Below are 27883 nucleotides of genomic sequence, written 5' to 3'. Positions count from 1 at the left end.
TTCAATGTAAAACATGAACATTTAATTACCTTTAAACAGTATACGTAATAATGTACATGCTATACAATCCCAAACACACTGAACACAAATGCAATCTTATAAGACATATACACAACCTACTTTTTGCCAACATATACCCTGTAGGTCACTTGGGATTTTAGCTGATTTCTCAGCCCATGTGTGAGCATATAAACACACATATATATATGCCTCAAACTGAAGATTAAGATAATAAACCAAAGAGTTGAATATAAGAAGTCTGCCGTGGAAGATTCTAGAACCACAATCAGTAACTGGAACCAAGTAACAAGGCACAATAGCTTCCCTCTGTGGTCACAAAGCTGAAGTTTCTCGTCCCAGTGCTTAAATATGGAAATAGATATGGCTAAGTCACAAACTATATTTTATAGTGCATTTCCGTTACTGTTTAAAAAGAAGTATTTTTCTTGTTACATAATGCATTACAGAAAAGCATTGGAAAAATAAATAGGATAAGCTCATACAATAAAGCCTTTTTTTCCATTTGAAAAAGTTATTTATGTTCAAAATTAATATAACAGATGTAGGTGTAATAAAAAGAAGCATAAGGGATCCTATGCAGATTTCCTAGTACCCTTGAATCATATCTTGTGCCACCCATGTTAAACTGTCCATTTTAAAGCTAGCTGGGTGATACTGTCAACTGAAAGTCATTTTCTTTCTTTTCTTTTCTTTTTTTTTTTTTTTTTGGTGCTTTAATAATATGTACTAGTACAGAGAATAAAGTTGTCAATAACATGGCAAAATGAAACTCTTCCTAGCATTTAAGTTTTTTTGTTAAACATTAACTTTGTATTAGGCTATCCTTAATTTTCCTTTTTCTCTTTTTTCTTCTATGTTAACAGAGAAGAAAAAAATGTTTCACAGAGAAAAATTCATGCAACCAAGCAAAATCTAAACTATCCGTATTCCCTTTTTTTAACCCAAAAATTCTTGGGTAAATTGAAAGTTTATTCTAGGAAGAACAATTCATTGAGAGATAAAACAGTTTAAAAATATACATATATGTACTATTCATCGTTTCTAAGCACAGTTTAGAGCTTTAGCTTCGTAAACTTACACAGTTATCAAAGGAATAAAAGCCAACCACAAAATAAGAATCAACAGGATGCAGTAATCCATTCCTAAAAGACAGTCAAATGTGCTTACACATATACAGGAAATCAACAATGTAAGTTGTAAATAATAAGTCGTCAAATGTAGCACTAAACAAATTGTAACCAGAACAAAACCGTCAGTTTCGTTAATTTTGACCACGGAAGTGGGACCAGCCAAACATGAGCTTGGCAGTGTCCTTCGATCACCATTTTGTTTCCACAGGGGCACTGCAGCATGCAGCTCCTGCAGGGACCAGAGCAGCTGCTCACAAGTGCAACCGGACTGACCAAGGGAAACACAGAACAAACCATCTTGCTCTAGGCTCTAAAACTGAAGAGTAATGTAATGAATAAACTGAGATTTTAAGGCTTTCTTAGAAATATTTTTCATGGCACTTCAACAATAAACACCACTAATAGGCAAAATTTGCAAATATTCATAGTTACATACTTACATAATTGAAAGTACATGCCATGTCAATTATTAAGTAAGGAACCACTTTGTCAGTTTTGTTTTCTGGCAATCAAATTATACTTATGGAAGGCTATTCCTGTTTGGCTGTAATTAACATGTAAATCACAGACATGTCAGTTCACTAGTGTACAGTACAAACTGCATCTGGAGTAAACTGGCCAGTACCACCTGCTTCTTAAAGAGCTGAAGGTCATTCGTTTCTTGCTAGAAATGCAGCTCAACTGCCCTCTCTCACAAAAGCAGTTAGCATCCTGACTTCAACTATCAACCTACTGGTAAACTCTAAGATCATCATTAGGCAAATTCCTTGGGTCACACACACAGACCATCCTCACAATAATCCACTTCTCGCACCGCAGGCAGCCAGAACACTCTCTCTGAGCCTAACACGTCATTCTGGCCACGCCATACTCTGAGCTGACCACAGCAGGCTCCGCTTTGGAAAACTCGTCCGCGTACTCGCTGTAGCGGTTATCTGCGGGGCTGCTGCCCTCTACAGTTCGGAGAGCATCTTTCACAGGCAGCAGAGTCTGCTCCTTGAGACACAAGGAGGTTTTGAGGGCAGGTGATTCAGGACGAACTGAATTTAACAATTCCTTGGTGAGAACTCCATCTGTCTGCTTATTTTTATGTTGCTTAATTTGCTAGAAACAAATCCAAATTTGAAAAAAATTACAAACTGTACACGCTACATGTTCAATATATGCTAGATGAAAGTCGACAAAAATCGAGCTTTTGCAAATGTTCTCTTTATGTATGATGCAAAATTAAATCTCAAAAAATTAAAATCTAGTGTAGGTGAGACATGGTTGAGAATCCCAATTGTTTACAACTTTTGTGATGGAAAACATATTTGACAGAAGATCACTAGGCCTTCATATTTGAAAAGCACATACATTTCCTAGAAAGTATAAAAAGTAAACATTTGATAATGAAAGAAATATATATGTGAGACAGTCACCCTGAAATCACAGCTATATAATGTAACAAACACACACTCATTTAGTTGAAGGTGTGACAGCCTGAAGAGCTTTCTTATGTGGTTTTCCTACAATGGTTTGGTAGGTGAGCACGACAGGCTATAGAATACAACAGAATTTTTTTGATTTTAACAGATTTTAAAAGGATTCTTTGGCAGAGTTCCACCCTCTCCAGATCCTTGGACTGATCTCCAGACAACCTTCTTGTACCGTCTATATCTTGGGCTTGCCTCTCCTACAGGTCACTCAGGCAGTCATGACCTCCTTATCTGAGAGGTGACCAGCAACACTCCTGTCTGAGAGGCAGACAGGATAGTCTCACTGAGTTATAACAGTTGGCCAGGATTTTTTAAAACATGTACTTACTGATCCTTTTTGTTACATATAATGGTAAAGAAACATCTTAGGGTGGAGAAGGATTTCTTAAACAAGATATACAAAAAGGCATAAAACATAAAGACTGATCAATTTGACTATATTAAAATTCACAGTATCTATATGAAACATACCATAAAGAAGATGGAAAAGACAAGAAAAGACTGGACAAAGCCATTGGTGATACATTTAACTAAATAAGAATTAGTGTGTGGTATATAAAGAATTCTTATAAATCAGTAAGAAAAAGGCAAATACGCCAACAGAAAAATGGCTTGAATAGGCCATTCGCAGAAAGGGAAAATCCAAGTGGCCAACAAGCATGAAAAGTCATTCAACTTCACTCGTCGTGGAAATCCGAAACTGCAAATAACTGAAATGTCCAGCATAGCTGAATCGATGGACGGTGAAACAGTCACACAGGAGAATACGATACAGTAGTTACTGATAAAACAGATGAATTAAAGCTACGTGTATCAACGTGGATAAATTTCAAAACAATGTAGAGCAAAGTGAAGCATGGCAGTGTGACAGCCTTTGCATAGTTTTAAAACGTGGTTTCTTAAGCGGAGTGAAGGGTACCTGGTCATTCGTGTTGTTTGTTGCCCTTTACGCCTTATACATAACTACTCTCTTTTGTATTTTTTCAATAGATAATAAAAATATTTCAAATCATACGCAACAATATTATAAATTGTTTGTGGATATAAACATATATAGAGGAAGTATAAAAATATGCACAGGAATGACTAACACCAGTTCAGCGCAGCAAGTGTAGCTGGGGAAGACTCAGTAGGGCTCACAGGGTCTGCAAATAGATCGATAGTGTGTCTTTCCTTCAAACAGAAACATGAAAGGTCTGAATCAAATACCATACATGTTAAAACCTCACACAGCTAGGTGGTGAATACCCTGATATTTATTATATCTCTATTTCTCTATATATTATACTTCAAATAGTTCAATATGTTTTAAAATTCAGAGAAAGCGATTTAAACTAACCTATTCAAAGCAGAGGAGACCTGATTTTGAAGCAAGCAGGAGTACTTACAAGATTTCTATTGATATGTATACTACATTGACACTGAGAGCACAAGAAAGGAAATAAACTAATTTAATATTCCAAATACATTACATTGGATACTTACAGATTCTAAGTCTTTAACATCTTTCTGTAACTGCTTATTTTGCTCATTCATATTCATAATTATATTGAACACAGACTGCCTAGGATGCAATGTTCGATCAAATTGGTGGTACATGTTTCTCCAAAACCTTTATGACAAAAAAAGAAAAAAAAATACTTCAATAAATTGTGTTGGAGAAAAACTGAGTATAAATACTTCAATAATGCCAGCTTACTTAAAATTGAAAGATACTGTATTTGGCTCCAAAACTGCCAATTTCTGAGATGTGGAACTGTAGAGAGGATTGAAGTACTTCTTCTGGTCATGCAAAAGAAACGGCCACAGGGAGTAAGTCTTCTCCTTTAACCTAATGTGATGAGAAAAACAGGAAGATCTTTCCCAGAGATGCTAATGCTCGCTTTTATAAAGGAGGCAGTCATTTCCCACGTAGATTTAAGTTTTAGTTTTTGCTTCTATTCACAGTGTAGCCTCACCTCTGAACTCTTCACACTTACACTGAACGTACTCTTCCGTATGTATGCTACACTTCAAAACAAATTTTAACTATTAACCCGAGAGTGTGAGGGGTACTCAAAGTGTACTCAGCTTCAGAAAAAAGGACAATAAAATCTTCACAATAAGACTCAGTTCTATATCATACTGTCAAGATAGTTTAACTATGATTTATGTTAGACCTCAGCTAAATAGGAAAGAAGAAAGCCCATTTCAATCAACTGTCTTACTTGAGTTCTTCTCTTTCCTTCTGACAATTTCCAATAAAGTTTCCAAATTGGCATGAATGAATATGTTCATGGATCTGAAGAAGAAACGCTTCATTGAATTCGAAGGCTTGTGGAAACTGTTCAGTCAAATGCCACACACATTCCAAGAACTGAGTAAACACCGGTGAAACTTCCTTTGGGTCACCATCCAAATGGCCACACCTAACCCCCCAGAAAGTACAAGCTTTTGAAAATGCCACTGAAAGAGGTCAACTGTTTGGGTATTGTTAAATTTAAATACATATCCCCCCCCCCAAAAAATCCTAAAACATTGTTACATTGGCATTTAAAAAAAAAAAAACTGTCATGTTCTTATTGAAACAATTTACACCTATCAGTTTTTCAACCACAATTTTAACGGGTCTGTTACATTCTAACTACTACAATGCAGACAAAAAGGAAGGTAATAAACTGCTATGAAAATTAACAAAAGTATCAGACTTGAAAAAAATGACAGAAAAAGAATTAAATCGGTCTTCATACAAAAAAACACCACTCTCACCTCCCATCAGATATGGGAGTTCATGAAGAACAGGAACATTCTGGTACTCTAAATTAGTTCTACTAACTTTACAAAGTACCTAAATGTATAACTGTGACTCACCTATCCGAATATTTATGTCCAAAGGAGATCCAATCTTTTTCTATTAAAACCTTAATGAGAAAAAGTAAAATCCATTTTGTAACCACCTTCAATTCTTTTTTTGTTTAGAATGGATTAAATCCTATTATCTTTAAGACAGCATTTACACTTTTAACTTACGGTGGCAAACAAAACGAAATTTTTAAAATTACAGGCAAAAGACAGCAAGAACCTGGGTTAGAGGTCGGCTTAACAAGGAATGAAAATGATACATAAAAAGAAAGACAGTAGTCTTGTGACTTAAATTTACTTCAGTTGCATTTATTACATTCTAAGTGAAAAGCGCATGTTATAAAACACTATCGCATTTACATTTTTTGTATGTATGATGATATATGCACAGAAAAAAGGTTAGGAAAATGCAAATCAGAAGGTTACCAGTGGTTACTGGGTGGCAAACTGGGGTGGATGTTTAAACCTTTTGGCTTACTTGTACGTTACTTCTGTAATACTTTAAAAAAGAAGGATGGTAAAGAAACCAATGAAAAGTTTATATTCAAATTCAAATGTTGATATGCAACCTCCTGAGTGCACTCTGTTTTCGGTTACAACGCTACTGAAATAATAGGTTTCTAATTATTTTCGGTCTAATCTAAACAACATTATCTTCTTAGTATTTACTATACTTTCTAATTTCATTATGTAATCACCAAGTACATTCTTTTCAATGTCAAAATTGCCACTTGTAGCTCCTCTGACTTTGTCTTAAATCTCTCCGGAAGGCCGTGGCACGTGTGGGTAAAGATGCAGATTCTGGAGTCACACTGCACGGGCTCAAATCCCAGCTTCCCCACTTCCCCACCCGGCAACCTCGGGCACGTGGCCTGGGCTGTAGCCTCGGCTTCTACCGTGGGCCCTCTGCCATCCTTCCACACACCCACGTCCGAAGCTTAGCTCAACACCGTTCTCACTAAACTCGCTCCGCCGCTTCTCTCAGCACAGTCCGTCCTGGCGGCTGAGCCCCGAGCCTGGAAGCAACTGAGCCCCGAGCCTGGAAGCACTCCGACAAGAGGCCTCTTCTCCTCCTCCCACACCCAGTCCGTGAACAACTCCTACTCCGCCGTCTCGCCCTCCCTGGAGGGGCCCGTCACCCACTCCTCCATCCGCGTGGCACTGCCTTACTTCTGGCCCTCTTTTCTCTCCTAAGTCATCCTAACGGCTTCTGCGCGGGTCTCCCAGCCTCCATCCCACCCCTCTGCCTTCCAGACACCATCTTTCTAAAAAGATGCGCTCTGAGCATGTCCCCGTCTCCCGCGTTTAAAGCCTGCTGCTGGCTCTCACCGCCCAGCACGGGGACGTCCAGGTGCCTGCCAGACTTCTCCTCCTCGGGCCCCAGCCCACCCCGCTCTCCTGCGCCAGCCTCACCCCTCGCACAGCCTGCACCCCACCCATCCCCGCCGGCTGCGGTCACCTGCAGGAGCCACGCTTCAGTCCTCCCCGTTCCTCTAGCCTGGGAGGCTCCCACTCGGTCGCCGGTCACTCACCGCACGCTTTCATCTGGACGCCCGGCAGACGGTGAAAGCCAAACGCGGCCAAGGGAACACCCCTATCTCACACGCTCAAGGCAAGCGGAACCTTACTTTATTAGAAGCCCTTGCATTTGGCCTGTCCCAGATGCAACATGCTGGCTCCACGAAAACAATGGTGCCGAAAGGGGTCTGGCTGTGTTAAACCTTCCCCTGCTTTAAGACAGCACTGTGCTTCCTAATTCTCAACTAAGAAAAACTGCCTACCAGCTCTTCATTTATTTTACCTGCCCGGAGTTAAAACATAAATTGTGAAAACAGGAGTTAATCTGATCATGCTCATGCATTAAAAAGCACACAAAACCCAGGAGCCGGGGCTTTAGCGCCACAAAGCAGGAAATCTGCTCAACTCGAAAACTCATCTTCAGATTCAAAACATGCTCCCTAAAGTGTAGTTACAATTAACAAGTGAAGGTGTCTTAAATCGAAAGTTTCCTCTAGAATATAATTTATTAGTACTCTTATCTATGTCTTGTCTTACTACATTATTTACGTTTGTTAGATTAAAATGAGGGAGAAATACTGAATATTTCTATTGCAACATTTTTCGGGGGAAAAAAACCTTTTAATCTAAAACTTTTTGTCAAAGAGATGGCACAAGTGGAAATTAATCTAACTCAGAGTTTCTCAACCTCAGCAGTACTGACATTTTGGGCCAGGTAATCCTCTGTTGTAGGGACCGTCCTGTGAATTACAGGTTATTAGCAGCTGGGCCTCCACCAGCTGAATTCCAGGTACACCCTTTCCTTTAGTTGTAACAATCAAGATGACTCCTCGGGGGGACAAAATCACTCCTATTTGAGAGCAGTGGTCTGGCCAAACAAGTCCTTACCATGAATCCTCTGATTGTCCTGTAGTAGGGATCCAATAAGAGAGAGCCCAGGGAACAGACCTGGGAAGTCCTGTCCCAGCCATCAGAGCAATGTACCAACACACTCGCATTTTCAACCATTATTGCCTGAAAAGAAAGACCACACACTTCGATTCTAGCAAAATCCATTTTAGGTAAATCAGTAAGTGCTACTTACTCCAAAACCAAAGTAGCGGGTATTGCATTATAAAGAAGAGCTAGGATTGCAATGATTATGTTGTCACAGCATAATCTCCAAGGAACCGGACAAAACACAAAGCGAACAAACAAAAAGCACAGACAAAAATGCTGTTTCAGTGTGTCGGGGAATTTCTTTTGAAGTTCCTACATTAAGTGCTACATGATATTTTTAAAGTTCAAATTAAAGTGAACCTCATTAAAGAGGTAAAACATAATAAAAGTTATCTGGCAGGAAAGGATACCAGCACCCAACAGAATAAACCCATTCCTTCCCAACCAGTGAAAGCCCAGATCAAACACAAGTGAAGAAGGGTTACTTTGGCTAAGAAGATTGCAGCGTCCGTAACGGCTTTGATATGGCGCAGCCATCCCGCGTTCTCCAGACCCGAGTAGAAATCACTGACGGAAAGCCCTTTGGTACCGTTGACTGCAAGGGGAAAGACATTTCAGTTAGAAAGGAGCCTGAGTGCCCACTTCTATTCAAGAGACCCCTAGGGGAGCGAGGTGGGGAAGAAGAGAAGAGGACAAAATCAACAGGCAGGACTCTTTATACATGAACACATGCTGTTAAAAGCTCAATAATGGAGTTTCAGGTACATTTTTCTGTCATTCCTCGTGCTTAAAAAAGAAAAAAAAAATTGCTCCAATATCCTTTTTAAAAAAATTTTCAACACAAATGTGTAATTAAAAATAGTCTGAGATTTCAGGTTTTTAAATTCCACGCCAAGACTGGAAAGATAGCTTAATATTTAAATGGAACACTGTCATAAATTAATCTTCACTGTACTGACTAATCAAGAATATCTAACAATAGCAATTTTTTGTAAAACCATTAGAATTATACTGTCTAATAAATATAGTAGCCGCTACTGAAATATAGCTATTAAACACTTGAAATGTGGGTAGTCCACAGTAAGATCTAAGTATAAGAGACACACTAGCCAATTTCTAGGACTTAAAGGAAAAGAAGCAAAATATATCATTACTAATTTTTTACGCTGATTACATGTTAGCATGTTTTTAATATATTAGGTTAAGTATATTATTAAAATTAATTTCAATTGTTTTTTACTCTTCTGAACGTGACTACTAGAAAATTTTTAATTATATAATCTTAAATTTTATAATGTGACTAGCATTACATTTCTATGGGACAAAGCTGCCTAGAAGGTAAGCAATAATCATACCTTCCAATAATTTCTGAAGGCTGGACCGCATGACATGAATATTTTCAATTCCAACAAACTGAAATCTAATATTAGAATAGTTGTCTTCATTTTCATAACCTTTTCCAGCTGCTCTGTTGGCCATTGCATTCAGCTAAAATTTTAAATTTTAGAAATTTAGAGACAAATTGCTTTTATCTTTTAGTTTACCAAAATATCATGAAAACACTAAATAAACCACAATTTAGCTAGCAGAGTTTAAAGGAACTCATCAAAACTGAATATACTACCATTTTTTAATAAATGAAAAGTGTCATATATGTTATTCATAGTACAGAAGGATCCTATAAAGTAACAAAATGATTGCTATATATAAGAATCAGATAAGAAGTTCCCCACATATAATTCATGAAACCAGTTCACGTATGTATTTAGTCAGTTTTCCATATGTTTGTAATATTTTAAAATTTAAAAAAAGAAAGAAATGTCTCCTGTCCAAACCCTATATGATTCAGTGTTGAGCAGAGGTGGGGAGTTTTTACAGAATGAACTTAGAAGATTCATTTCAGAACAAGCCTGGAGCACTTGATCATTCAGAAAGCCACAGGGACCCTGAAAAATCACATCTGAAACATGCATCAGATTGTTCCAGGTCCTCCATATTCAAGGTTACTGGAAGCCCACACCGTATACGACACAGCATATGATGAGCTAGCCTGATACATCTCCAAGAATTGGGCCAAAAATAGCCCAGTTTCTAGGGAGAGAAGACTGCCTATAGGCCCACGGTCTGTGGTTATTAGATCAAATGCTATCAGAGGTTAAGATTTGGCATGTTTAATTCTTTCAGACTAGGATTTCATATGGTATGTCATGATAATTTGCTAAATAGTCTTAAGAACTTGGATGAAACAGAACCTAAGTTGGAAGAAAAAGTTGCTTTTCATGCAGTAGATTGGGTCCCAGGTTGGTAAGAAGTATAGTTAAATTGTGTCTACTGACCCACTGGTCATTCAGCACCTGTGATGGCTAAGGCAAGAGTTAGGTGTTTAAATGCTTCCACATTATTACCACTTGAGTTTAAGTTTAACTAGTAAAACGAACCAATCAAAGAAAGATCTATTTTCTGTGTAGGAGCCAATTATATAAGTAAGAGATATGAGGGCCTGAGAAACAAATCACCCTCAGACCTCATGTTCAGAAAGTCTTACACTACAATCATCTTTTTATATCTAGTATTACCTAAAAATAGTTCTAAGCAATTAACCCACCCAGATTATACAAGGAAGTAAACTAAAATTTTTCTTACAAGAGGTATCACCAACACCCTTGAATTCTAAGAAAGTCTTTTTTTAAAACAAAAGAATATCAAATTATCAATTTCTAATTTTTAATACTTCTTAATTTATGCAAATTAATCTTATCTTTTTTCTCCATTATCTTTTGTGAAATTGCATAATGATGAGAATTACTTCTAAAACAACTACCATTCCTTTCAACAAAGCTGCCTAAAATTGTGTTCTACATCGCTCACTCGCTTTTTCCCATCGCTTTCTCTTATTTTCTTATCATTCCAGATTTTTGAAGAAATTCTCACTATAATTCTGCCAGTGTCCTTTTGTGTAGCCCACCAGCTCTGCATGCGATGCTATAATAAAAATTAAAAGTAATGTTAGCTATTACCATTGAGGATTTTAATTACTTTAGTTTCAGTATCTTACACGAACTGGTCGTTTAACTGTGTTTACAAAAAGAAAAAGGGATTCTAACATTTGTTCCAATGATAAAAATTTATCCTGACATTATAGATACCAAGCAGAACAACTGTTTACTGTTCACTATTTATAATTCCCTAGTTCAATATTTCCTAAGTTAGCTCACTATCTATTTTCCTTATTTTCTTGGATATTCCAAATTACAGTCCATTATTTTAACAGCGTTTTGCCAATTAAAAATTCCACCAAAAAATGTAATACGAATTTCTAATTTTCACAACACACACTATTCAGTATTTCTTCACAATAACATAAGGCTTACATATCATCTAGAGCTCCCAATATAAAATTCAGGTTTCCTAAATTTGTATATATATCAGAAGACATAAGAAATCACCACCTGGGTTATTGGGAAATTGGTCTCCTAAGTTGGTATCCTTTAAAAGATTGATTTCCTTAGTATCATTAGCCTCGATTAATTTACAACTAGGATTCAGATATGTTAAATATGGACGAAGTGATCAGTTCCCACTGACTGAATTAGCAGAGACAAGTGAACTGCCAGACCATACTAGACTTTAAGACACATACTCTGGGCCTGGTGTCCATGACATACATGTAGCGGTTGGCTGGGTTGGCTTTGCTGATGGCCTGAAGCAAGTGTTCATCCTCCAGGCACCGGGCACTGAATCCTGACAGTGGTTGACTACATCGACAAATGGCAGCCTAATTTTAAAAAAAGAGAGGAAACAGATTATCCAAAGATGTCTAAAACACGCCTCAAAGACATGCTTAAAGGAAAAAAACCCACAGTTAAAATCAAATGTGCAATCTATTTAAAAGTCAGGGAACTAAGATCCCGCATGCCTCACAGCACAGCCAAAAAACAAAAGCAAAAACTAAACAAAAACAGAAACCAAAACCAAAACAAAAAACAACAAAAAACGCTCTAGCAAAAATAAAGGAGCCGGGAGATGGATTGGAGATAAGGTTGAGGGAATCTTCTAGAATGAGATAAAGAGGAGAGAAATTAGAGGGTATTAACTTCCTAGCATAGAAAGTTTATGCTAGGAAGCCCACTTGTCAACATACACACACAAAAGTACAAAGAAAATTAACACAAGAGAGGAAGCTACCAAAGAAATAGAGGGGCAATTTCCCAAAACTGAGTCCTGAGTTTCCAGGTAGAATTTAAAACAACATGCCAAGGCCTGAAATCACTGTGAAATTTCAGGACACTGGGGGAAAAGAAAATTCTAAAACCTTCTCAAGGAAAAAAATCAGGTCACAAAAGACTGCGAGTCAGAACTGGCATCCACCCCTCAAGTTACCAGCTGTGAGGACAGGAAAATGAGTCGCCCTCTCTGAACCACAGCGCCCCCATTTGAAAGGTACGGGGAACACCCAGAGACTAGCTTCTACAGTTATATGAGGACCCCGTGCGTAGAAGGCATTGAATATGCAGCACCTCCTGGCCTTCTGTGGGGACCACAAAGGTAAACTGTACCGGGGCGGGCAAGCCCAATTACAGCATCTCAGGGAACACTCCTCCACCTCTTCGTACAGCAAAAATCCTTCTGATCTGAAGAGCTGACTATTAAAACGGGAGCCGGAAACACCCTTAGCTCTCTCCCTTTTCTCAATAGTTGGCTTTTCAAAACGATCTGGTTTCCCCCAAAACAAGCAGGATCAAAAGAGAACCACGGGAAAGGAAGAAGAATCTATCTGTTCACAAATCCTGTTATTTTCAAGTCACTACTAGAAGGAAGGAAGGAAAGGATGAGAGGGAGGGGAGGAAGATGACAAGTATGAAAGTTTCTGTGTTTCAGATAATTTTGTTTTAAAATTTCAAAAATGTAATCAAGGGAAAAGCCAGCATTTCTCTATCGGCAACACTGAAACAATGACCTCTAAATGTAAAAATGAGTGTTCTTTTGGACACAATCTGAAGAGGGGTTACACTCCACTTGTAAAATCAAAAGACAGCTTCCTACCTCCTTATTTTGATGATAGTAGGAAAGAACTGGGAACCTTCCCTTGCTCCGGAACTTGGAACTACCAACAATTATTGGTTTGCTTGCTATTCGGGGAACATAAAGTTCTCTGGGATAAGTTTCACAAATCTGTAAAAAATCAAATAAAATATAACCATTCTACTCATAGTTCAAAAACCAAGAGGTTAAAAATCACCTTTAAAAACCTCTAAAACTTATTAAATGCAAGAACAGTACTTGGCAGTACATAGACAAGTCACTGCTATGACGGTCTCTGACCCTCCCCTCCAGTACGTTTTCTGAGCCCCTTACCTTGTAGTCTCGGTTGGCGTCGGACAGCTGCCAGTTGGAATTCGGCAAGCCCATCCTCTTATACTCCTCAGCGAGGTCAATGAGTTGCCAACCTCGTAGCCTTTCTGAATCATTTTGTTTGGGATTATAAGAGAATGCATAGAGATCTTCATATTTTGCTATGGTATATAAAACACATGAATGTCAAAATGCAATTTATAGGACTTAATACACTACAAATGAAAGAAAGTTTTCAGTTTTATCCCTCCATTTACAAAAATCTTCAAATAGATAGCTAATACCTGAACATACTTGAACTTAATATTTTCTCAGTTCTTTGATGCAGATGATTATACCTAAAGGTACACATACTGATCTGAGATTCAATTTACACCATCAGCAAAAGCTAGTAAACAGTACAGACTCATACATTAAATACTCTACTGCAATATTTCCTTTTCTTAAAAGTAAAATTTTAAAGATACAAGTAGACACTTCCCACCCACCACTTTTCCCAAATGAGATGTAAAATGGAAGCCCACCGCCTTAATGGGAAGCTAGAGGTGGCACACAGAACCTGAGGTTGCATACACACCCACGCAGGACAGTGTGCACCAAAATCGCCAAAGCTGCTCAGAGCTCCAGAGACCACCTGCTTCTGAACAAGGCCAAGCTCCAAAGTCACAGAGCCATCCCCGCTGTAAGGGCTGCCCTGGGGACAGTGGGATCAACGGCACAGGCTCCCAGGGTTAGGAGAGCAGAGTGCGCGTGGACCTGCTCCCAGACCACTGCGACCCAGGTGTTCAACACAAAGGAACATTCAGGAACCGGTGCGCTTTGCCTCCAGAGAGCACTGTGGAGTCCAGCACGTCAGCGCAGGGGCGTAAGATCCCAGGGGCGTCAGCAGCGATGCGATCCCTCTCTAGGGCCATGTCGCCCTCACTGCCACCTCCGCTGAAGCAGGGCTCACCCTCTCTTCCCTCTGCGCACCCCCCAGGCTCCACTCCCTCAGATGAAACGCGCTAGCCCCACTGCTACCGGAGGAGCCTGACCGTCCATCCTCGACTTCTCGTTCAGGAATCAATTTCCAAGTCATGGCTCTCAGTTGTGGGATACCACTTAAAAAAAAAATAAGCTGTGCCACTGGTTATCAACTTTAAAGACATCCACATAAATCTATGGTTTTTCAAGTCTGTACTACTATAAACGTTTTGCTCTTTCCTTATTATCCTTTCTTTCCTTATTATAACCCCTTCTTCTTACAATTCAGGTCAGAAGTTTCTCATTATTTCTAGGCCAAACTTTTTGGAACAGAGTGCACAAGACCTTGAGTTAAGAGTACTTAAAGTACAAAATAACAATAATGAGATATTTTAAAAGTATCTTAGATAATCCATCTCATTTGAGCAAGTAAGCTTTGGTCCTGAAGAACAGTACCTTGTTTTGACAGCTGTAGCAAAGAGTTGTAAATATCGTGGCAGTCTCTTTCTCTGGGAACGATGAAATGCACAATCCGGAAGTTCTTGCACTGGATCACAAGAGGGCACCCAGAAGTCGTGAGAGCTAGTTTCTCCACCAAGGCAATATGGTGGTGCAGTATCTATGGCATGAGAAAACGTTTGACCATCATTATAAACAAGCACTAAGTATCCTACTCGCTTCCCAGAGTGCATAAATGTTAGAAACGCCCTCTTCAAATAAAGTCTCAAAGGTTATACACTACACACTCAAACTTAAACTTTTAAATGACCAAATGCTCAAGCCGGAAACACACCCTGATACTTCCCCATCGCTGCACGTGTTCCACACACCATCAGACCCCGAGAACGGCATCTCCTAAATACCTCTGCACCCTGTCTCCTTCTCTCCATCTCCACTGTCACGGCCCTAGTTGCAATGTCCCCACTGCTTCCCACCTGAATTACTGTAAAGAGCCTCCTGAATGCTCTCTCCACACCTACTCTTGACCCTCTCTAAGCCATTTTCTACAAGGCAGAGGAGGGACCGTTAAAAAACAATTAAATAGTTATCATATGATCCAGCAATCCCACTCCTAGGCATATACCCAGAAAAGATGAAACCTCTAATTCAAAAAGGTAACACGCCCCCCAATGTTCACTGCAGCACTATTTACAACAGCCAGGTCATGGAAGCAACCTAAATGCCCATTGACATATGAATGGACAAAGAAGATGTGGTACATATATACAATGGAATATTACCCAGCCATAAAAAGAATGAAGTAATGTCATTTGCAGCAACATGGACGGACCTAGAAATTATCATACTAAGCAAAGTAAGTCACAAACAGAAAGACAAATATATCATATATCACTTATATGTAGAATCTAAAATATGATACAAATCAACATATCTACAAAACAGAAACAGATTCACAGGCATAGAGAATAGACCTGTGGTTGCCAAGGGGGAGGGGGGAGGGGGAGGGAAGGAGTGGGAGTTTGGGATTAGTAGATGCAAACTAGTATATATAGGATAGAGAAACAACAAGGTCCTACTGCATAGCACAGGGAACTATATTCAATATCCTGTGATAAACCATAATGGAAAAGAATATGAAAAAGAATATATATGTGTGTAACTCAGTCACTTTGCTGTACAGCAGAAATTAATACAACATTGTAAATCAACTATACTTGAGGCTAGGGAAGTGGGAAATAACGTGACTAGATGGCTCTTTTTTAATTGCTTTTTAAAAAATTTTATTTATAAAAATAAAATAAAATAAAAAGCAATTATAAAAAAGCCACCTGGGGTGGGATAGGGAGGGTGGGAGGGAGACGCAAGAGGGAGGAGATATGGGGATATATGTATATGTATAGCTGATTCACTTTGTTATAAAGCAGAAACTAACACACCATTGTAAAGCGATTATACTCCAATAAAGATGTTAAAAAAATAAAAAATAAAAGTAAATAAATAAACAATTAAAAAAGCCACCTAGTCATGTTATTTCCTACCTCCCTAGCCTCATTTCAGGTCCCTCGCCACGGCCCTAAGTTCTGGTGACAACAGCCTTCTTTTGGCTCTTCCAATGCACCAGCCTCCTTTACACAGCACTGCAGCGCTCCTACCTCTTCACCCAGGAACTTCTAGTGTTATTTCTGGCCTTTGCTTAAAATTCACCACCGAGAAAGAATGCCACTCCACATGACATCATTGTCTTATTAAAACAGGAGGGTAGGTGTGAACATGTGACTTTGAAAATTTTTTGGTTGAGACAGATAGCCAACGATTACAATTTTTTGTGCATATTCAAAATAAAACATGAGCTAGACCATGTCCAATAATATAATTACAGTAAACAGCACAGCAGAGGTCCTCCTTACCCAGGTTTCTTTCTGATGAGAGTCTATAAACAGCAGATGTGTGGCCGTGAGATACAGTGTTCCTGTTAACGACTTGTTGCTCGTACTGAATCGGTCAAGTAATTTCACTTGCTCAACCTGAAAAAGAGAAAGGTGTTATTTCTCATTTCAAAAGTCGTATAAATTCTTTTTCTGTTATCCCAGCATTTAAATGTACATTTTCAAAATGTTTTCTCCTTCTGTTCAAAAACATGAGTTTATTTAAGATTGAAAGTTAAATTGCACATATCTTGGGGAACATATAAACCACCAACAATATAAGTATTATTAATATTTACAGTAACAAATATAACCAGTAGAGAAGAACTCTGTAAAAAAGGTAACATAAATATGGAAGGGAATGGGCTTCCCTGGTGGCGCAGTGGTTAAGAATCCGCCTGCCAATGCAGGGGACACAGGTTCGAGCCCTGGTCCGGGAAGATCCCACATGCCGTGGAGCAACCAAGCTCGTGCGCTACAACTACTGAGCCTGCGCTCTAGAGCCCGCGAGCCACAACGACTGAGCCCGTGCGCCTAGAGCCCGTGCTCTGCAACAAGAGAAGCCACGGCAATGAGAAGCCCGTGCACTGCAACAAAGAGTAGCCCCTGCTCACCTCAACTAGAGAAAGCCTGCGCACAGCAACGAAGACCCAACGCAGCCAAAAATAAAATAAATAAGTAAATGAATTTATTTTAAAAAAAATATGGAAGGGAACAGCAAGGATATGGTATAAATAAGCAAAAACATTTTTTGTATCCAAGAGTCAATACCTTTTATTTAAAGCTGGCAAGTCAAGAAATAAATAAGGTTATTATCTAGAGTTAGGAAACTAAAATGCCAGAAAAAAATCAATCAGCAAGCAGTTAATAGGTTGCAACCTACAACTTACTCTGCTCACCTCTGCACCCAGGACACTGTTCTGTGTCCAGCTCTGTGCTTTTACTCACCCCGTTCTCCCTGCCAAAAGTCTCTCCTGCTTAGCTAAGTGAGAGGCATTCTTCAGGGCCCAGTGATGTCCTGTCTCTTAAGAGGAAGGCTTCTCAGGAAATTAATTAATTACTAATGTCAGGTTTGTATTTCTTCCTGGCTCTGGACTCCCTTGCATAGATTATGTTGCATGTTGCTCCCTCGCCCTCTACAGCTGAGGCAGTGAGGTACACAGTACATGTTTATTGACAGTACATACACGGACACACACAGACACACATATACACAGACACACACGGACACACACACACACACACACACACACCGGTGCCACTGGAGAGCAGGGTTAGAGCTGGCCAAGAATGTGCAGGAGACCACTGTTTTGAAAAGACAGTATTTATTACTATTCATTCTCATGGGGGGGGAGTAAAATAACCATTACCAACTTAAAAACATTAATCCACAGCTACAGCAGCAGGTTGTAGACAGTTCTTTAAATTGTGTGTTTTCAAAACCACATAGCTAACCATTATCTCATTAATTCTATGCTTTTACCTCATATATATTTTCTTTTCTCTTACTAAAACTGAAGGAAAAAATGCCCCCATTATGAAATTATGATTTCCAAAATAATCAGTAACTACCACTTAAAAGGCTAATCAGGGACTTCCCTGGTGGCACAGTGGTTAAGAATCCACTTGCCAAGGTAGGGGACACGGGTTCGATCCCTGGTCCGGGAAGATCCCACATGCCGCGGAGCAACTGAGCCCATGCACCACAACTACTGAGCCCGCACACCTAGAGCCCGTGAGCCACAGCTACTGAAGCCTGCGCGCCTAGAGCCCATGCTCCACAACAAGAGAAGCCACCACAATAAGAAGCCCGCGCACCGCAACAAGAGTAGCCCCCGCTCGCTGCAACTAAAGAAAGCCTGCACGCAGCAATGAAGACCCAATGCAGCCAAAAGTAAATAATAAATAAATTTAAAAGAAATTAAAAAAAATAAATAAAAGGCTAATCAGCTCCTCCTCCAAGAAATTCAATGTCATAGTTTTTTTTTTTACTTATAACAGTACCCATTCAAATAAGTTAAAATTTAAATGTAAAATTAAAATATTTGGTTTTTATACAAAACTTTATCTGCATGGGTAGGGCAGTGAATTGAGTTTTAACACCTTCCTCTGGAAACTTAGAGACATGATCTAACTTAATGTATTCTAGCTCCAGTCCGATAGCTGATTTGAGAGACAAAAACTGTCAGATCATCACACACTGTCCTTTAAGACAACAGGAAAACGTCCTTCTTACAAACCTGAATGAAGACTGGAAATCAACATCTATTTCATTGCTCAGGACCATTTCTTCCTTAAATAAAATTCTGACTTTATTATACCACATACTTCTCATCAAAACTTAAAACACTGTTAAAACAATGGGATCAACCACTGTTGACTCGTTAACTGTATGAGGTTCGGTTGCAAGGAAAGTCCAGCCAACCAACAGCGATACCAGAAATATATACCTCACCTGTCTTATTTCCTGCAGCAATTAAAACAAAGTGTTAACCGCTCTAGAGAAAAGAGAACTGATGAATATATATGGAAATAAAGGTTATCATAAGGTATCAACTCTACTCAAGCAAACAATCTGTGCCAACATCACTCTGCAGCACTTCAGATACCCCCGGAGAAGAGAAAAAAGTGTACTGACAAGTAGTTTACAGAGGCGGGCCGGCGGGGGGTGGCGGGCTGATTTCATTACCATTGAAATAAACAGTAAGTTTGTTTTTTACAAAAAAGTCCACATGAAGGGTTTAAATCTGTGGATTTTAAAAAGATCATAAATATTTCTTGTTGTCCTCCAATCACAAGCCTTAAATAATAATTTCTCTACAAGGCACAAAACCGTGTACACACGATTCTCTACATGCAAAACGATCACACCCTCTTCATTTGGATCTTGACCCTCTCTTGCCCACCCCCTACTTGCTACTATTTCTCTTCAGGGCTCCATTCTCTATAGGCAATCTCAACCTCTGTCATTGTTGTAGTCTGTATGTTAACGACTCCCAAAACCGAATGTCCAGCTCTGATCTCTCCTGAGTTCACACTGTCTGCTGCACACATACACAACAAGAATTCCTGATGTAGTACTGAAGTCTTATCATATGCTCACTACTACAATAAGTGTTTAAATGAATATACGTGACTTGTTTTAATGTTCACAACTCCCGTGTGGTAAGTACTATTACTATCCCCATGGAAACTGAGAGGTAGGTTAGGGAAATGTGCATCAGCTGGTAAGTGGAACAGCCCAGTCCTAACCCTACAGCATAGGTCTGATTCCCACCGCTCTACTCTGCTCTACTTGGACATCTTAAGGGGCATGTTAAGCATGCTGAGAATGAAACGGATTTCCCTGACCTCGCACAAATATGTTCCTAATGCTGTATTTCTGATCTGAGTTAACGTTACTCCGTCCTCACCTAGTCACCCACGCTAGAAACCTCGGATCCATCCTATGACTTCTTGACCCCTAACATTCAGTGAATCACCAACTTCTACCAATTTTATGGTCTGAATATACATATACATTTTTTTTTTTTTTGGCTGCGCCGTGCGGCCTGAGGAATCTTAGTTCTTAGTTCCCCAACCAGGGATCGAGCCTGCGCCCCGAGTGGAAGCGAGGAGTCTTAACCACTGGACCACCAGGGACGTCCCATGGCCTGAATATTTTTAAATTCTGCCCCATCCACCATTATTCAAGTGTTCCCACATTATAATGAAAGTATCTGTGCAAGGGTCCATCTCTCCCACCAAGGCTGTAACATGTCCCAGGGCAAGGACTGTCTCTTATTTGCGTCTGAATACCTAATGGCTAGCATAGCACCGGACACAGGAAATGTTTGTTGAACTAGGGTGAACTGCCACAGAGAAATTCCCCACGGGGAGAAACAGAAGGTGCCCGAAATTTACCAGTGGTCTCTCTTGCTGAAGTCATCAAGGCATTTATTAAATAGAGTTCTTTATAACATTATACTGTTCCTCACTTCTCTCTGCCACCTTTTCCCTACAAAGTAGGTGAACGGTAGACACCCATTCAGTAACTTAGGAATGAACAACTCTAAAGCAAGTATACAAATGACTAACAGAGTGTACACTTACAGTTCAGTTCCTTTTTTTTTAAATAAAAGTGTGGACTCTCAGGCCTCTACCCCACTCCTCATTTCTTCCTCTAGGGCTGTACAACGCTACATGCGTCTTTCTGGCTGGGTGTCTATCGAGACTGGAAATTCAGGTTGATAATCCTCTTCCTAATGCTTTAAGCCTACTTCTTGATTCCTCCTAATTTCTACATCCAAAATTTTCTGAAATTCCCTTGGTTAGAGCTTTAATTTGGGTTAAACATACAAGTTTCAAAGCCTAGCTGTTCATCTGAATCATCTCCGAAACTTGACAAAAGTACAAATCCCACCTCCCACCTCACTCCACAGAATCGTCTCAGGACACGGAGACCAAGAATCTGTATTTTTAAGAAACTCACCAGATTGTTCTTGTGCACCTGATATTCCTTCTAACGTTAACTCCAAATGAATCCCTCTTGCTCTTAACTCGCATTAGGTTCTGTTCCTTCTCTATCTTGTACTCTCTCCCCAAACATTTAAGGCTCCGGCTTGCCTCATCCTCCCATATGTTAAAAGAGCTTCTTACAACTTTGGCCGTTTAAAATACACCACTGCGTTCCGTGTGCATGCACACACCCCACACACATCTTTGAAGAACCTGGGAAGAAGATGCACATAAATATACAGAAAGAGAGTTTGCTAATTCGCCCCAAAATATACTGGCTATCAACTGGAGGTCAATCTGTCTGGGTCTCATTTTCTTTATCTGTAGAATAAGGACAATTATCTCACCCTCAAGGGCTGCAGAAAGGCTGGATAAGAAATGTCAGGTACTTTATCCCAAGTCTGCTTGACAGATAGTAAGCAATAAAGTAAAGCAAACAGATGTTTAAAAAATTACTATTGTTAGTAAGCTGATAAGCTAAGTCGAGCCCTGACAGTCCTCTGTATTAAACTACTGCCCAGTTAAGTTCAAACAGAGAAACGAAGGAAGAGGTACATGGACTTCAAAAGCAAACACACTATTCTACATTAGAATAGAATGTTTCTATTGGCAGAAAAATCTATGCTTTCCTAATGTAAGTGTCAAAAGCAAAGATCAAAATTTTCTTGACTAATCCAGAGAAAACACAGAATTCTCAATACAGGACGAAAAATGTAAAAGGGGAGACAATATTTTACCTGATGAAAAAGAAACACCTGTAAAGGTAGAGAAACTGCGGCAGGTAAAAGGACACCTGTGGAGGATTGTAAGCAGGGCAGTCTGTGCTCAGATGGGGGTTTTAAGGAGATCTTTCCAACGGCAATGTGGAGAGAATGCTGCGCTGGGAAGAGTCCGCTAGCGCAGCAGCCAGGTGAGAGGCTGATGAAATAACCTAGGGGCGCCTGGGAGAGACGCGACACGGGCCTGGAGGATAAAGAGGAAGCCCACCTGGGGACAATCACTAACTGATGTGAGACGTAAAGGAGGAGAAACAGGGGCTTCTTAAGATGTTAGCTTGTCACTGGTGGCCATTCGCTAGGATAGAGGATCAAAGGAAATGCAAATGTGAGGGGAAAGAGAGTCCATCTCAACTATAATAATTTGAGGATTATTCATGACCTTAGTAAATGGAGGAGTATACTCAAATCAAGGCCATATAACAGAAAATCATTACATTTCGCCTTCCATATGGCAACCTCTATATGGATGTGACAGATAATAAATCTGAAATTATTCAAAAACATTTATTTACTACTTAAAGTTCTGGAGAATATAAAAGATGTTCTGAGAAAACACAGATTATTCCATTCTTGGCTGAAAATCCTAAGATAAATTTTAAAAACACAGAAATCGGATCTTTTTCTTTGCTAAAATCATCAGCATACAAATTTCCAACCACAGACTTAGCCAGTTTCTCAACACCAACTGCTGCTTCTTATTTCCCCCCTTCACCGAGGAACTGAAAGTACTTTACAGATGTCGCTACAGATTTTTCCCAGTGTTTTCCTGGAAGTGTTTTCAGTCAGATATTTAGGCAGCACGTGTCTCTCTCCCCCCTCCCCTCCCCACCCTCTCTCTGTCATCACTAGCCCTGAGGAAATGCCAACACATCACTTTATGGGCCATTTAGGGGAACTGTGGCCAACTCTGGGCCTGCAATAAAAGGTGGCCTAACGGTCTCTACGGCAAGTTCACATTTCAGCTGACTACAAAGCTGGAAATGAAAAGCACAGGGAATCACACATACACAGAATCACATTCTGAAAATTCAGACACCTATCTGCCCCTAAGAGGGATAAGCGGGCCTCTGGGACCAATGGCCTCCCTCAGTCAAAGTTCTGTGACCACCAGCTGTATGTACCCACTCTACAGCTACAGGCCGAGGCCAGTGAAGCAGGAAACGCCCTGTCAAGGCCCCTCTGGCTCCGCGTGGTCCCTCCTGATAGCCAGGCATCCACCTGGGACTCCTGGAATCATTATTCCACACTCAGATCACTGACATCGTGCCAGGAATTAGCTATCAGAAAGAAAGAGCATCGGGAGGGATAAATTAGGAGTTTGGGATTAACATGTACACACTACTATATATAAAATAGATAACCGACAAGGACCTACTGTACAGCACAGGGAACTATACTCAATATTTTACAATAATCTATAAGGGGAAAGGATCTGAAAAAGAATACATATATATATTATATACACATACGTATAACTGAATCACTGTGCTGTACACCTGAAACTAAACGACACTGTAAATCAACCATACTCCAATTTAAATAAATAAATGAAAATAATAAAATTTTAAAAAAAGAAAGGGCGTCACGTTGCCTTTGTGAAGTGGAAGGTAAGCATCAAAAGGGCAGAGGATTTTTACCTTTTTTTGGCCACGTATTCCCCAGGACCGACGACAGTCTGGCTGCATAAATCACCAAACGGAACAGACCGGAAACCCAGGGGCACTTTCCAGCCGCGGCCTACGCTGCTCTCCCGCGGCACTGCACGGGCTGCGCTCAGGGGTCACCAGCTCTGGAAGGGCGTCCCTAACCCCTCTTTGCAGCTGTCCTCTCCCAGGCCCGGCCCGGCACCCTCCGCAGGATTTACCACCGTCCACCAGAGTACATATCTGACTCATTACTTTTGTTGATTGTTTTGTCTTCCCCAGCTAGAAAATGAGTTTTCAAAGGGCAGGGATTTTTGCGGTTGGTTCAGCGCCATTTCCTCAGTACCCAGAACAGTGCCTGGCCCTGGGAAAAGGAAGGAGCAGGAGGGCAGGGGGAAGCAAAGAAGGAAATGAGAACGGGCAGGGCTGTGCCCGCCTACCTGGGACCCTCCTCTCCCGTCTGTCCCTAACACTCCTTCCCTGGCCCCTTTATGAGTATCCCCAGGGCTCGGCCTCACACTCTTCTCCAGTCTCTGCCCGCTCTCCCGGCATAAACGCACCCTCAACGGAAAATCTCAGTGATCCCCTAAATGCCCGCAACTCCCGAGCCTACATCTCCGGGGCACACCTTCTCCCTGACTCCAGACCCTCGTGATCAGCCACCTGCTAGACACAGGGCCTGTCCATCCCTCCCTTCCCTGCCTGCTCACACCAACCCACCTCCCTCCTCTAATCTCCTGACCTGACGCAGGAGAGTGTGACAGCTAAGAGAACAGCACAGACCTGGATTCAAGTTCCCAGCTCCACCTCTTCCTTGGTGGAGCCAGCTGATTGAGCTGGGACAGGCTATTTCATTTGATCTCTGCAAGAGTCAGTCTTCCCAGCTGTACAAGGGGATAATATCAGTGGCAGTCAACGTCGCACTCTGCATGGGGAGCATTCAGGTGCTCCTGAAAGTGTGCTGGCTCTTATTTCAAAGACAAAATATCATCGGTTTCCCCTTGTTCTTGATCCATTCTTAGTTTTGCACACCCTCCCTCTTCATGACACATAACATATATTTGTACACACACACGTATGACTGATCTCACACTCTAATGACAAAAAGGCAGAGCAAGCCAGGAACAAACTGAGCATTACTTTTGAAATAACTCAGTTTGAGTCCCAGTGGGGTCAGATCTTCATGGGATAGTCCATGCTTTAACCAGCTCTAGGAAGCAGTCTTTCATACACGGATAGCTGAGGAAAACATCCTTCCATTCCATTCTGTAAAGTTCCATTCACAGCAGAACAATACCATCAGCACCCACATATGATGTCAGCCAAAGCACTGGAGCCTGGCGGGGAAAGGAGGAAGACACCCAGCTCCCATTGTTTCTTGGCAAGACTCTCCTTATGGCAAAGTTAGAGCTCAGTGAGAGGCAGCAGCTACGCTCCTCATACATATAGCCTGGAAACGCACTTTCAAAACTGCAAATTCACACTTGACATCTTTATTGACGCTGTACAGTTGTAAACCAAATGTGGCCAAAACACGATGATACGTCTGTTCCTGAATTTTAGAACTATAAAGCCATTTAATTAGTAGTCAACTAAAATACTTTATCTGATATATCTCTGGTTAGTATGCAATAATTTTTAAAAGTGACTAAAAACAGTACAAGAAAACAATACCATATAAATACGATTTACTTATGTCAAGAAGAGGTTTGGGGAAGGAAAAGCTCTTAGAATTATTATTAAGATTTCTGAATTAATATTAATACATTTGAACAAAACAGACTGAAAGCAGAGAGATAATGGAAAAGTCATTATGTAGACTATGGAGTTAGACAAACCTTGATTTAAATCTTGGCTCTACCCCCTCATGAGCTAAATGGGCACTCAAGCCGATTTCCTCATCTGTAAATGGAGATAATGTCCCAACTGGTAGCGTTAAGAAATTAGTGATAATTCTGTATAAATTAACATATTTGTGAACTGTAAATACTGTGAAATTGTACTGTAGAGTTGGCTATACTGACATACAGTTGCTCAATAAATGGCAATTATTACTTTTCAAATACAGTGGTCTGAACAACACAGAACAAGTCACTAGTTACACAGCACTACTTACAGTCAATTCTTGATCGTGACTAAACTGCACAGAGTTCAAAACAGCTAAATAAACTGAAAGAAATTCGTTTTTCGTTTTCAAATACAATTACTTTTGCAACAAATTAACTGTCCAGGTGAAGGCTATGCATAATAGAAACAAAAAAGTTGGCTATGTTCAAATCAATCTTTTAAGAATAAGCTATAATTTAGGAAAATATTATAGTCTACACAACAATTCCCAGAATGCAGTGAGGGCCATGCCTGTCCTGCTCACTGCTGTGTGCCTGTACAATGTCTGTAAAGGGCCTGACACATAACAGGTACCTAGTAAATATTTGTTTAATTGCAGTCTACATACAGCCACTTAAGAGAGCAGGAGTGGTCTAATGCCAGAAAAATAACCCAGAGTAATAAAGGAGCACAGTAGAAAATTAATCTTAATACGAAATAAGTCAGAAATCTTTTAGCCCTTAAAAAAACATCATAAAAAGACCTTACTAAACCACCAGCATGGGCCCACTGTGAAAAGGTAAGACTAAATCAGAAAACTAAAGAAAAGTCCATCAACTGGTAGCTACAGAGGAACATCAGGCCAAATGAAAGTCACCAGAAAGAATCGTAAGGGAATAAGGGAGGGCTGCTATGACTATAGAAATAAAAACAAAGATATATACTCATCATAAATTTCAGGTGGAAAGACTTAAAATAAGCCAAGGGTGCCTAAAGATTTTCGAACATTCTGTTCACTCTTACCAATCCCGAGGAATGGGGTTTGTTCTAACTGATTAAACTCAGTTCACTTTTACTGTTTTCCTATTACATGCTCTGCACTGTAGCAAGCATGATGAAAGGTGCAAAGATGAGGTTTAATTTGGCACAGAAGGAAGTCACGTGCACACAGCTCCTATCTGTGTGCACAGATAGTACAAAGACATCTGGAACCTGGGAACCAGGACCAGACCCTGATCTGATGCCTACGCTAGTCGTCTGCACCTTCTACTAGTTTGGTTATTTACTTAATCACCCTTCTATCTTCAAACTTTAAGCGGCAGCAACTTGAATTCTAGAGTTACTTTACCTTTCTTCTCTTAAAGACACAAAGAGACACTTTTTAAATGGGGTTACTTTTTAGCATCTTTAATTTTATTAGATATAGTACGTGCCATGTTAAAAAAAAAAGTTTTTATATAAATCCATGTCCACCTTAAAAAAGTTTGTGAAACATCTGAATGACATAGATCTCACGTCCTCCCTGGAACAAATGAAGAAGACGGATGTCTGCTCTTTCCCTAAATGAGCTATAACTTGAGGATGGGCAGCAACTGACCGATGGTTTCGGCAAAACCCGGAGAGTCAAGGTTCACAGTGGGTCCTCGTCCCGATTCTGTTAGGCTCCGCGCGGAGCTTAAAAGCATGCTATTCAGTTCTTCTGATCTCGACTTGTTTCCTGCCCTCCCAAAGTGGAAGCTGAACTTCAATGTCGTCGGTAGGGTAACTTGGCAATATTTTGAGGTCACTTCCTTCCGTGTTCACAATTGTACCAGAATCATAAGAATATGTGTTTATTCTCAAAGTAAATGCCTTTCACACACAAAACTGAAGCACAGGGTTTAATCAGCTCAGCTGGAGAGCATTTCCATCAGTCGTCCTCCGTAACTCGTCTGCCCAGTTGACTTGCCACTAAAGACACCCAAGTGTGAAGCGGAGCCGGAAACCCCAAATCCCGATGGAAGTGAGGTGGAGCCGAGCGCCGGTCCCAGCTCCCCCGACGCCTGCACCGAGCATCCGTGACCCGGGACCGCAGGACCCGAGCAGGGGAGGTGCACCGGCGCCCAGGTGTGTTCCGGGCTACCAGGCCGCAGCAGCCCCGACTCCGCCCGGGAAGCCGCAGCGCTGGGGGTCGGCCGCCGGCCCCACGGAACGGACCCCAGACCCTCCGCACCCAACGCCGAACGAGAACCCCGCCTCACGCCCGCCCAGGCCGCCCCGCGTCCCCGGCCCATCCGCCGGCCAGCCGCGCCCCGCCGCCCCCGCCAGTTAAACCGCCCCGCGGCGAGCAGCCCTCCGCGCGCCCACCTTGGTCGTACGGATGTGCTCCATCCCGAGGAACGGTCAGCAGGCAGCCGCAGCACCTGCGCACCATAGAGCGGTTGACCCGGGCCGCGCCGCCCCTGACCCGGCAGGCACCACCTCCAGCCGGCCGCGCCCACCGCGCACGCGCAGCTCGCTCGCCGTCTC

General features: G+C 40.9%; 1 protein-coding gene across 5 annotated transcripts; it reads right to left on the bottom strand.

Annotated features, from left to right (window-relative positions):
- On the bottom strand, nt 1–27883 carry MTMR6 (myotubularin related protein 6). Of its 5 annotated transcripts, none has more exons than XM_082435668.1 (15): nt 27722–27882; nt 16612–16728; nt 14699–14861; nt 13283–13440; nt 12971–13099; nt 11568–11702; nt 10796–10909; nt 9283–9415; nt 8413–8522; nt 7877–8002; nt 5480–5529; nt 4837–5037; nt 4329–4460; nt 4115–4241; nt 1–2255 (listed from the first exon to the last, which is right to left on the bottom strand). In XM_082435668.1, the coding sequence occupies exons 1-15, from the start codon at nt 27743–27745 to the stop codon at nt 1995–1997; spliced, it is 1980 nt and encodes a 659-aa protein (XP_082291794.1). In that variant the 5' UTR covers nt 27746–27882; the 3' UTR covers nt 1–1994. The 5 variants fall into 5 exon arrangements, with proteins under 5 accessions (XP_082291794.1, XP_082291795.1, XP_082291797.1 ...); XM_082435669.1 differs by having other exon boundaries at nt 10859–10909; nt 27722–27881; XM_082435671.1 differs by lacking the exon at nt 7877–8002 and having other exon boundaries at nt 27722–27883.

The sequence above is a fragment of the Balaenoptera physalus genome (assembly GCF_965194825.1).
Source record: "Balaenoptera physalus genome assembly, chromosome: 18".
Lineage (NCBI taxonomy): Eukaryota > Metazoa > Chordata > Mammalia > Artiodactyla > Balaenopteridae > Balaenoptera > Balaenoptera physalus.
The sequence above is the reverse complement of the archived record's forward strand: the minus strand, read 5'-3'. Positions and strand labels throughout refer to the sequence as shown.